Source organism: Myxine glutinosa, chromosome 11 (assembly GCF_964187855.1).
Source record: "Myxine glutinosa chromosome 11, kmMyxGlut1.1, whole genome shotgun sequence".
Classification (NCBI taxonomy): Eukaryota; Metazoa; Chordata; class Myxini; order Myxiniformes; family Myxinidae; genus Myxine; species Myxine glutinosa.
In genome coordinates this window covers 47313115-47326073 of record NC_136271.1, presented here as the reverse complement: position 1 = coordinate 47326073, position 12959 = coordinate 47313115, and the positions used below count along the sequence as shown (strand labels likewise).

At 44.5% G+C, this 12959-nt stretch overlaps 1 protein-coding gene across 1 annotated transcript in view; it reads right to left on the bottom strand.

The window, feature by feature from the left end:
* Positions 1–4057: 4057 nt before the first annotated feature.
* LOC137436647 (uncharacterized) overlaps positions 4058–12959 on the bottom strand; it is a 42855-nt gene continuing 33953 nt past the window's right edge. Inside the window, 2 exon segments of the mRNA XM_078786267.1 lie at positions 4058–4919; positions 9376–9570. Coding sequence (XP_078642393.1) covers positions 4865–4919; positions 9376–9570 — 250 coding nt within the window. The 3' untranslated portion in view covers positions 4058–4864.

Here is a 12959-nt window from a genome sequence, read left to right as displayed (position 1 = left end):
GCATTTGCATTCTGCTTTGATTTCTTCTGTGATAACAGACTCGCCCTTAAACTCTAGTCCAGTTTTGATTCACGACCTAGACTACGAAGTGTCATAAACGACCTCGATGCTGCACTTGCCTTCACAGGCAGGTGCAGCGCATCGATGAGTATAGCATCCGGCGGAGAGACATTAATCTGCTTGTTCTGTCTGACATTGGTTGATGGATGTTAAAATATCACATGGTGGAGAAAAGTTCATACATCAGCAATGATGCAACAAGTAGACCAATTAAAATCAAATCCTGGTCAACAATGTGGCTGGTAAAAGTCTTAAGACTTTTGCAACTCTTTTGCAACTTAAGGCTTTTCAACAAAAAAAAAACAAAAAAAAAAAACTTAAGGACCAGTGATATGGACGAGTGTTTGGCGTCTGGCTCACCAGGGGGGTGAGCTTTGTCCGGTGTAAATGTCTGTGCTTGTAGACCCTTAATGTCTTTGTCGTATAAACTTGTGTTTAATAATTATTTTCTGTCTGTCCATTTGAGTTTTCGTGCAGTTTGTGCTTGATAATTAATTAAATAATTAGGTTATTTCTAAAGGCTGCGTGTACACCTCATGATTCCCAAAATGTTGGCAAGCTAACATTTTGGCAAGACCAATTAAGGGATACTTGGAGGATTACATTTGTGATAATCCCGTTTTATAACTGGTGTGTTAAGGAAAATGAACGGTCGGTTGTCAGTTTGGGCAAATTATACATCATTGGTTTAATCCTTGAGAAATCCACTCCAACGAAGTCGAACCTTGCGTAAAAGTGAAAAAAAAAAAACACTTTTCAGTAGGGGGAGAGACACACAACTATTGTTCTTTTCTTCCACAATGGAAAAAAGGATTTCCCCATTAATCTGACTTTTTTTTTTTAAGTCCTCATCAGAAAATAAAGGTAAATGTGTCTTTTCCTGCCCACCTATGCTATGACACCGGCCTGTCATCATTTTAAGAAAAGGAAACAGTTTGCCAATTCCCCCATAGCCTCTTGTTTAAGAGGTTGTAACATGTACGGCATGTTGTGGATATGAGAATGTTGTTATTTATTATTGTTGTGTAATGAATTGTTGTAAAATGTCACCCTCCTTCCTGCATTTGTTGTTGTATAAAGGTCAAAGGGCGTTCCCGTAGTTAATTCCATAAAACATACACGAAGGACACCATATATCCTGGTTCGGTAGTTATATCCTTATTATCCTGCTCACCTTCGCTCCTTCATTCCTCTTTTCTCCCGCCTCTGGAACAAACTCCCTCACTCTCTTCAATCCCACTCCACCCTCCAGGTCTTTAAAACAGCTGTTCACCACCATCTCTTATCTTCCCCCATCCAAAACCTTGATCTTTTCTATCCCCGATAATTTCACCCCAATTCCACTTTTTGAAATACCAACTTCTGACCTGGAAGTCCTTGGTGTCCTTGTGTTTTATACTTCTCCCACCCCCCACCCCCCCACCCCTTCCCACGCCTCCTCCCCCCGAGCCCTCTCCCTCCCACACATCTCCCTGCTCTCAAATGTTGTGTGCTCTCAAGTGTTTGTGTGCTTCCCATTCTCTCGTCTTCCGCTCCCTCTTTTTATATATTTTGTTTGTCTGGTTGATTTGTTTGTGAAGTAAGTGTCAGCTCTTTCACGAGCCTCGATTCAGTATACAAAAAAAAAAAAAAAAAAATTGTGTATTAGTGTAAGGCCGTGTCTTCCATTAATTTAAATACTCCATTGCACCAAGTGAAATAAGAGTAGATTCCCTTCACATTCCCCTTCCAACAATTGCCAACTGTTCCCTCCGCGACTCCATTCGCCACGAGGTCGGCTCGGAGAAGAAGGGGGAGGAGCTGCCGACTCCTGGGCGTGCCCGCCCATCGTCATCAAGGGCGGAGCCAGAGGGCCGTGCCGACCAATCAGGGCCGAGGCGAGCTCACCGATGGGCGTGTCCTGGACACCAGCGGCTTGATCGCCTGAGGCGCTATAAAGAGCGCGCGCGAAAGCCTTGAAGTTGTTGGACTAAGAGAGAGAAAAGAAGTGTGCACGAGGGCGAAGCAAGAGAGGAACGTCCTGAGAGAGATACGTCCTAAGATATACGTCCAAAGAGATACATGCAGAGATACGTGCGACGATCAAGTGCAAGCGAGTCAGAGCGGCGAAGTGCCAAGTAGGGCAAGTGCCGAGTGTGCAGTGCCAAGTGCAAGAGAGTTCTAAGGAGCAGCTTTGAAGAGCGCACGGTGCACCGGAGGGGCTTCGCCGTGCAGATTGGAACCGCTGCTGTTTTGGCGATCCCAGCTCGGGTATTGACGGCGGCTATCCGCTTCCGGCCCGACCGATCCCCGCTGAACGTTCCTCCCCCGCCAAGCCATTCCTCCTTCCGATCCTTCCTGCCTGCAAATTCCCAATTCGTGTGAGTCCGTCTTTCGTTTGTTCTGTCCAGGGTTCTAAGTAAGACTGCCATAGATAAGCTAAGGTTCACTGTGTCCGCTTCTTCTTCTTCTGTTTTTATTTTATTATCCTTCCTTCTCCTTGGTTTCTTTGATTGTGTAAATAGTAGGAATAAATTTAGTAGCATTTCCAACCTTTTTGCTTTGGTGTTCTTCTTCTTCACATCCTTCACTTTAGTCTTTTCCCCATTGAATAAATGTGGCGCGATTCGGCCAACGTTCAGGAATCGGGTTAGTCGGGGTAACTGTTCGGGCGCGGCGGCCATCCGCTCGGCAAACAACATCCTCACCGCGGTCCCGTAACACTGCGTGTACACCTCATGATTCCCAAAATGTTGGCAAGCTAACATTTTGGCAAGACCAATTAAGGGATACTTGGAGGATAACATTTGTGATAATCCCGTTTTATAACTGGTGTGTTAAGGAAAATGAACGGTCGGTTGTCAGTTTGGGCAAATTATACATCATTGGTTTAATCCTTGAGAAATCCACTCCAACGAAGTCGAACCTTGCGTAAAAGTGAAAAAAAAAAAAAAACACTTTTCAGTAGGGGGCCAAACCAAAAAAACACTTTTTTTAATTTATTTTTTAGTAGGGGGAGAGACACACAACTATTGTTCTTTTCTTCCACAATGGAAAAAAGGATTTCCCCATTAATCTGACTTTTTTTTTTTTAAGTCCTCGTCAGAAAATAAAGGTAAATGTGTCTTTTCCTGCCCACCTATGCTATGACACCGGCCTGTCATCATTTTAAGAAAAGGAAACAGTTTGCCAATTCCCCCATAGCCTCTTGTTTAAGAGGTTGTAACATGTACGGCTGGATATTTGATGACGCCATGAAAAGAGAGAAAAATTTGACGTGTACATAATATCACAAAACGGCTACATATTAAGGTCCCTGGACATCATGCAGTCCCTTGCTCCGTCCCCTCCTCCCAACCCTTGCCACTCCTCAAGGAAGCATGCATCAGCAAAAATGGGATGTATTATTAGTTTAATCGAATACCTCCTGTAAAAACAGAATTCTTGTTTATAATTTTAAACCCCAACCTGACTTTCATTCACTTCCGTATAACAGGTGAACCCATCCTTTAATAGTTTCCATGCTTCATAGACCCACTCACTGAAAATGTGGATGGTAAAGAAATTGTCAACAGTGTAAAATGAACATATTGCTATGCAGGCCTCCCCTGTTGCGTGGAGGTTCGTAACTGAAAACAACACTTCCTGTTATCTAGTTTAATACAACTGCATCTGGGCCACGTCTTTAAAAAAAATTAAATGTGATATACCATAATGACAGATCTTTAAGATCACGTATCATTATGGTGCATCACAGTAACAGCCCCTGTGCAACGTGTATCCGTGTATTCGAGCTGTAACAAATAAATGATCCATTTAAACGCAAGGAAAATCACAGGAACCGTTCAATTTTCAAACTGCACAGATGGGAAACAAGGTGCTGTTTAACTGACACTTGTTTTGATTCAACTCCATCGGAACAAACAATACCCAAATTGAAACCGCACTGCAAATTGCTCCTGGTTTCAGTTACAAATGCATCGTGCGATATTACAAAATCAAAACAAAGGAAGCAATCTTGTGGGTAAAATCTTGAAAGTAAACAAAGAATCAGGTTTATTGCAAATGGGAAAAAGAGGAGGAACATTACACATTGGGCAACAAAAATAATAATAAACATGCAATCCCACAGCGGAGCCAACTCTACTTAGTGTAGTTGAACAGTTAGTTAACATGCTGATGGTCTTGCAAGGCGTTGTACGAAGAGAGGTAAAGGAGAAATTTGTGAAGGCAATGAGGGTGCGAGGATGGAAGAGAAGAGCACAAATGGGGATTACGAGCTTGGTGGTAGAAATAGCGATGGGGGCGGGAGGATGGAGTTTTGTGGATGAAATTATATTGCCTGGAAGCGGTTGAAGTTTAACCCAAAACCAAAAAATAAAAAATCCTTGCCTATACACACACACAAGATGCCAAAACGAGCCTCGATGGCTCAAAAGTGGGAGTCAAAAGGTGGGTGGAAAGTGGCCTGAGATGCAAACGGCCGGTGGCAAACCTTCGATTCCAAAACAGCAATTCATTGGAACGGAGTGCCGAGTCCACAATTCTGAAATGACGTTTGCCGCCCAGCTACCAAAATAAGTGTGGAACAAAATCTAGCCTAACCTTTGTCTGGCAACTATACAGGTGATACAAGGTTCTGTGCTACAAAGATGTGCATCAAAGATGACCTTGCAACGGCCTGACCTATCCTTGCTCCCACCTTGTCCTGAAGTGGCATATTGGAAAAAAACGAACATTCCAATGGGAATTCTTGTATTCAAGAAAAAAATGCCCACAACTCAGCAGCCATGCCATGACCGTCGATGTACTTCAAGCACTTGACTCACTCGGCATCGTCCGTGGGACTTCCATGCGAGTCTGCAGATGGGGACCGCCTTCTAAAAATATTTTAAAAAAGGAAGAAAGCACCACCCGTCACAACAACACAGCTCTGATAAGTCAATGTCCACTATTAGCAACAGATTTGGAAAAGAAAGACCAACAGAAAAACAACAAAAAAAATAAATGTAAGATTCAGTCAAAACAACAACAACAACAACAACAACAGGCATTGTAAGGCCATTTTCCCTGCTAGAGCGGGGGTTAGCCTTGCGGGCCCCATGACAATCTTCTCCATTTTGCCCTATTTTCTGCATTTCCCCTAGTTAACGCCTTGCCCGCATTTCTTCTTCCACCACCTTTAGCCAAGTCTTTCTCGGTCTTCCCCGTCCTCCACTTCCTTCCACATTCATTTCCACCACTCTTCTCAACCAGTCACTTTCATTGTCCCCCGTCGCACAGTGGAGCGAAAGGGGGACTATGGTTTTCCCCTCCGTCCGTGTGTCCGTCCATCCGTCCGTGCGTGCGTGTGTAAGCGAAGGACCGCATTAGAATTTGATGTGTGGGTGCAACCCACGTCAAAATCCAAGATGGCCGCCGCCATGTATGTCTGATGCCATGTATGTCTGAACCTTGTGAGATGAATATCTTGAAAAATAAGCGAAGTACCAACTTCTAATCTGGTGTGTGGGTGTATCTAGGCATAAGGAAGAAGGCTATTGAAAATTGCCTCGCCACGTCAAAATCCAAGATGGCCGCCGCCATGTATGTCTGAACCCTGTGAGATGAATATCTTGAAAAATAAGCGAAGTACCAACGTCTAATCTGGTGTGTGGGTGTATCTATTGGGTCGCCACGTCAAAATCCAAGATGGCCACTGCCATGTATGTCTGAACCTTGTGAGATGAATATCTTGAAAAATAAGCGAAGTACCAACTTCTAATTTGGTGTGTGGGTGTATCTAGGCACAAGCAAGAACTCTGTTTAAAATTGGGTCGCCACGTCAAAATCCAAGATGGCCGCCGCCATGTATGTCTGAACCTTGTGAGATGAATATCTTGAAAAATAAGCGAAGTACCAACTTCTAATCTGGTGTGTGGGTGTATCTAGGCACAAGGAAGAACGCTGTTTAAAATTGGGTCGCCACGTCAAAATCCAAGATGGCCACCACCATATATATGTCTGAACCTTGTGAGCGGAATATCTTGAAAAATAAAAGAAGTACCAACTTCTAATCTGGTGTGTGGGTGTATCTCGGCATAAGGAAGAACACTATTGAAAATTGGGTCGCCACGTCAAAATCCAAGATGGCCGCCTCCATGTATGTCTGACCCTTGTGAGCGAAATATCATATCATCGCACGTTTTCTGCGTCTTCCACTTTGTCAACTCGCATCACTTCACCGACGGGAGACCTAGGCGTAACGCTTGTTTTTCCTCACAACATGACCAAACCATCTCAACCTGTTTCTCTTCACAGCATTCATCACAGACTCTATTCCCATCATCTTTCACAATTAATCATTTGTCTTCCTCTCTCTCAACGATACTCCACACATCCACCAAACCATTCGCATTTCCACCCTTTCCAGCCTTCGTTCCGGCTCTATGTTCATTACCCATGTCTCGCTCCCAAAAATCAAAGCACTTCTCACACATGCAGCATAAACCTTTCCCTTCAGCTTCAACAACACTCCCCTCCTCGTCAGCACGCCACTCAGTTCCCGAAACTTCTTCCATGCACATCTCACTCCAGCAACCGTTTCCGAGTCTGATCCACCTCCCCCATTCAGCATGTCTCCGAGGTAGCAAAATGTTTTCACACCTTACAGCTTCACGCCATCTCCAAGATCCAACACAACATTTCCTCCATCTGCAGCTCCCTCTGTGCACACCTTACATTTGAATGTAGCTGCCACACTGGTTAATGGCCCTCTCAAACCACTACATTTTTGATGAACCCACTCAGCGCACATTGTACATTGAATGGAGTTCACTCCGACACCCTTCCTACACACAGTACACGGCCACTTCCCAGTTCTTTCCACCTCACCACATGCTTTACCACTTGCCATCACCTTTGTCTTTCCGATATTCACCTTCAGAGCTTTTGTCTCCATACATTCCTTCCACTTTTTCATCTTCTCCTTCAGTCCATCCATATTTTCCGCAATCAACACCAGATCATCTGCATACAACAACTCCCACGGTAAACCCTCCCTTACGTTCTGAGCCAGCACCTCCATCACAGCTACAAATCCAAACTGCATTTCGTCGATCTTCACTTTCTTCCTTATCCTCTTCTCCAACACCCTTTCCAATACCTTCATTCCATGCTCCAATAACTTTATCGCTCTGTACGAGCCACAGTCCAGAGGGTCACCTTTCCCCTTGTGTAGAGGGACGAGGGTACTCAGTTCCCAATCCACTGGAATGCGGCCTTCTTTCACCACCAGATTACAGATCTCTGTCATTCTCTTCACACCCCAACTTCCCGCTGCCTTCAACATATCTCCCACAACTCCCGTCGGCCCTCCTGCTTTTCTACTCTTCATTGCTTTTATCGCTTTCTCAATTTCCTTCTCAGTTATCTTCTCTGCCGGTCCTAAAACTGGGTTACTCCCGATGTTGCCGTCCCATTCATTCTCTGCATTCAACAGCATTTCCATATATCTTTTCCATCTTCCTTCAATTCCATCTGGGTCCACAACGATTTGTCCCACTTCATCCTTCAAGCAACTCACCCCCATCACATCGCACCTCTCTTTCACCATCTGCTTTGCAATCCTGAATACCGCTGAATTTAGTCAAAAATGAAAAGATAAAATTAAACAGGACTCGACTGTGTCCAACTGCTTTGCTGTACGCGACCTGAAGGGACCCACGACAGGGATTTTGATTAATTATGTGAACGGTGAAATGGACAGTTCCCATAAAAGCTAACCAAGGAAAACATTCCAGTTCTGTTTTGTGTACAATTGTCTGCATTGATTCTGGGAGGTTGGTGATTCACAAACCCCGGCCGAGTCATGTCAAAAACTTTAAAAGTCATACGTGCTACTTCCTTGCTTAACGTTCAGCAATTAAAAGGATAAAAGCATGAACAATTCCCATAGGATAGCATCCATGGGGAGGAGTAAATTCTTCCCTGGGAAATGCCCCACTGAGTGAGGTGAGAGGCCGTGCCATTGTTGCGACGTCACTTGTACCCAGAGTACCCCACGACATGGTTCTTGAAGGTTAAGGGAGTTGAAAAATAATAACTTTTAATGACTTTTCAGAGTCTGGAATACTGACTTTTTAATGACCCGGCTTGTACATAAAACCGTAATTCACGCCAGATCCACTTTTCTTTCCTGGAAGTCCTAACTGTGTCCATGTGTTTTTTTTAACCTCTCCCAACCCTCACCACCCTTCCTTCCCCAAAGCCCTCTCCCTCCCACAGATCTCCCAATGTCCCTGCTCTCAAATGTTGTACTTGTGTGCTTCCCCCTCTTTCCCCATCTTGTCTCCCGCTCCCTTTATTTTGTCTTATGTGTCCGTTTGTTTTTTTGTCATTAATGTTAGCTCTTACGCGAGCCTCGATGTTGTATACAAACGAACAAAAAAAAAAATGTAACTGTCATGTTGGGCACCATAATATAAATATAAAAAATTGAAATAAAAAAGAAAGCATTAACTTGTAATTAATTAATAAATAATTAATCAAAAGAAAAAATAAATTAAGAATGAGCTTTCACTGCTAACATTGACTTATTGTTGGTGGTTTTAGCATCTTTGACATCGGATTACTGCTTCGATTCTGCAAAAGTAAAGAGTAAAGATTACTGCAAAAGTAAGCTTATTCTTTTCATTCTCATGTTTTTACAAGTTTCACGAGTTTTGCAAGCTTGTGGGTCTTGCTTTTCGTCTGATGGGTCTTTGACTGAAAGTGGCACAGGAATGTGGAATTTATTGGTTCATAGTTTGGCATTCACTGTTTCCGCATTGTCTGTCTGTATTTGGGCTCGCTCCTGTGCATAACAGGGTACCTCTCACTATATATATCTCAGTGAACCTATGACATGGCATGTACAGTGTTATGGAGCAGTTCCGATCTTGTATTGAGGACTCGCATTGTGTTACGGGGCCAGTCGAAGATTAGTGGCTTTGCGTGCATATTCCATATTAACTTTTTCCCCAAATTCCCAAATCTAATGCCTTTTAATGACACGAGAGTAAATATGACTTTTTAGGGCCTTAAAATGAGTTTCAAATACAATGACTTTTAATGATGCGCAGAAAGCCTGCATGAAGTCACGGCACTTCCCCCAAGCTCAGTGGCAGTGTTTGTCTAGTCTAACAGTCCTGTATTGTGTCCTGTGTATTCGTCTGTGTATCCATCTGAGTGTGTGACGTGTGTGTGGCAGCTCCACTACGAGTCTTAGTTCCTGAAAATAAAACCCCTCAAGGATTAAAGAGTCCAAAATAAAGACCAGGTTTTGTACAAGAAAGTGCTGTCAATCAGCTCACTCACCCTCGAGACGATGAGACCTTGCGTGGCGTATGTGAACGGGAACCTGAGCGGGAACGTTTGCGTGGTGAATCGGAGCGGGAATGAGAACGAGATCGAGATCGAGACCGGGATCGAGATCGTGAGTTGGTGTGCGAACGGTGGCGGGAACGAGACCGAGAGTAGCGTGGACTACGAGAACGCCGCCTTGAATCTGACCTGGAGAGGTGAGGGAATGGGTAAGGTCGACAATGTTACAAAAGTCAATGACATGTGCCCAGGAAAATAAATACAATTTCAAAGGTGTGCTAACTACCAAAGCATATAAATAAAGGACATTTTAAGGGCATTCCACATTAATACAAATATGGGGCATTGCCGTTCCGAATCCTCAATATACATAGTATGCTGAAAGGTGTTTTTGAAACATTTTAGAATTTTTGGGAAAGCGGTTCCTGAAATATGACCTTTCCATGATGAACGCATTGCGCTCCACTCAGAACATAATTGAGCTGGAGGGTTTAATGGAACATTTTTGGAAATCTTTGAAGCTTTACATTTTTTAACCAGACTCAGTGGGGTAATGGTTAGAGCGACGCTTCTGAGTTTGGGAGGTAGGTGGTACGAACCCCATCTGAGCCATACTAAAAGACTTTACAACCAGGGCCATTAGGCCCATCAACCTTTCTCCTGCACTGAGAGTCCTTGGAAGATAACTTTTACCATTATTATAATTATTATTACACGATAACCATTACAAACCATTAACATTAACATAACCATTAACATAACGAAATGCAGTTTGTATTTATGCCAGGAAGAGGAACGACAGACGCGCTTTTTATTGTGAGGCAGTTGCAGGAGAAGTACATGGAGAAGAGGAAGAAGTTGTTTTTTGGGTTTGTTGATCTGGAGAAAGCATTCGATAGGGTTCCACATGAAGTAGTGACATGGGCATTGAGGAAGTTAGGAGTGGAGGAATGGTTGATCAGAGTACAGTAGTGATGGCAATGTACAAAAGAGCACGCACAGCTGTAAGGACGAAGGACGGGAACAGAGGTGAGTTTGAGGTGAAGGTGGGAGTGCATCAGGGGTCGGTACTAAGTCCACTACGATTTGTAGCTGTGATGGAGGTGCTGGCTCGGAATGTAAACGAGGGTTTACCATGGGAGTTGTTGTATGCAGATGATCTGGTGTTGATTGCAGAAAGTATGGATGGACTGAAGGAGAAGATGAACAAGTGGAAGGAATGTATGGAGACAAAAGGTCTGAAGGTGAATATCGGAAAAAACGAAGGTGACGGCAAGTGGTAAAGCATGTGGTGAGGTGGAAAGAACTGGGTAGTGGCCGTGTGCTGTGTGCAGGAAGGGTGTCGGAGTGAATTCCATTCAATGTACAATGTGCGCTAAGTGGGTTCACCAAAAATGTAGTGGTTTGAGAGGGTCATTAACCAGTGTGGCAGCTACATTCAAGTGTAAGGTGTGCACAGAGGGAGCTGCAGATGGGGGAAATGTTGAGTTGGATCTTGGAGACGGCATGAAGCTGGAAGGTGTGAAAACATTTTGTTACCTAGGAGACATGCTGAATGGAGAAGGTAGATCAGACTCAGCAACGGCTGCTGGAGTGAGATGTGCATGGAAGAAGTTTCGGGAACTGAGTGCCGTGCTGACGAGGAGGGGAGAGTCGTTGAAGCTGAAGGGAAAGGTGTGTGCTGCATGTGTGAGAAGTGTTATGATTTATGGGAGCGAGACATGGGTAATGAACGTAGAGCAGCAACGAAGGCTGGAAAGGGTGGAAATGCGAATGGTTCGGTGTATGTCTGGAGTATCGTTGAGAGAGAGGAAGACAAATGATGAATTGCGAAAGATGATGGGAATAGAGCCAGTGATGGATGCTGTGAAGAGAAACAGGTTGAGATGGTTTTATTTGGTCATGTGTTGAGGAAGGATGAAAGTGCCTGGTTGAGAAGAGTGATGGAAATGAATGTAGAAGGAAGTAGAGGACGGGGAAGATTGAGAAAGACTTGGCTAAAGATGGTCGAAGAAGAAATGCGGGGCAAGGGGGTTAACAAGGGGAGATGCAGAAAATAGGGCAAAATGGAGAAGATTGTCATGAGGCTAACCCCCGCTCTTGCAGGGAAAATTGCCTTAAAATGCCTGTTGTTGTTGTTGTTGTTGTTGATAACCATTACAAACCTCCTATGGCATAACATACCGGCTGTTAGGGTTAGGGATAACTTCAGCATCATTAGTCGATTTGCTCCAATATATACATGTTGTGTTTTTGGCCACCACTTATGAATCAAAAGTATATTTATTGGGTTCCATTTTTCTTAGAAATGTAGAATGGATATATGTGTGGGCCTCTGTGATGAAAAATTATTGAAAAATAGAGGTCTACCTTGTGTGTGGGGAATGTATGTGAGGTCAGGACAAAAGGTCAGGCCTTATGGTGTACTAGTGGGGTCACCCGTGGGAATCCCACGGGCATGTGTTACGGATTCGGCACTAATTATTGTTATTATTATTTTTGTGGTTTAAGGGAAAGGGTTATTGTGGTTAAAAGGTTTAAAAGCACTCATGATAAAAATGATGCCGGAAATCGGACAGTGCACCGGAAGAGGTCGAGGGAGGAAGAAGAGCGCGGGAGGCGGAGGTGAAACGAGGCGTTTGGTAAAAGCTCCGTACCCAGCGTGGTCGAGCGTCCATTGAGAGTGAACTTTGAGGCCTGGAAAGGAATCTCGTGCGATCGTTGTTATCGCTGGAGTCGGGGGGAAAAGCCTGCGAAGCCAGGTACAGGTGTGAGATTCTGGAGAATCTTCGCCTAGAGGCTGCGGCCCGAGGAAGAACCGACTGCCATTTTGGGGACCTCGCGCGTCGTTCGTGGAACCTTGGTTAGCCGCGTCCGCTGGTCCCGCCCTCCGGTGATTTGCCGGGGATGTGTGTGCGCGACAGCGGCCTTTGAAGAATACGGTGCGGTTCGCGACTGCACGGTGTTTGTGCACGTTTGGATAGCATCTTTGGGGATTCCTCTTTCCACCGCCAATTGGGGTTGGCTGGGACCACGTGACGGTCCCCGCCTTACCTACATCTCCACACCCGCCTCATTGCCATCGCCTCTTCGCCGGGAGCACCATTGTGTTCTAGAGACATTGAGAAGGGCTCTGTTGCAGTCCCTGGGGGTGCCGTGAGTTTGAGCTAGGTTACCATCTTAAGATTAGATTGTAGGGTTGATTGCCCCAGTGTTGTATGGTTCTTTTTGTGTGCTTTTAATATAACAAGTCAAGTGAATCCACTTGGATTCCGCCCAGGTTGGCACATGGAAATTATGATGTAGCATAATTATCATCTCGGGTCAAGATTTGAAATTATGCCATGGTTTTTGTAAAATTGCTACTAGTATTCACATTATGTACTATCACCAAAACATACATCATCATAGAAACATACATAGAATTTGGGTCCTCTGGGTCATTTGGGTCCTCTGGGTCATTTGGGTCATTTGGGTCCTCTGGGTCATTTGGGTCCTCTGGGTCATTTGGGTCCTCTGGGTCATTTGGGTCCTCTGGGTCATTTGGGTCCTCTGGGTCATTTGGGTCCTCTGGGTCA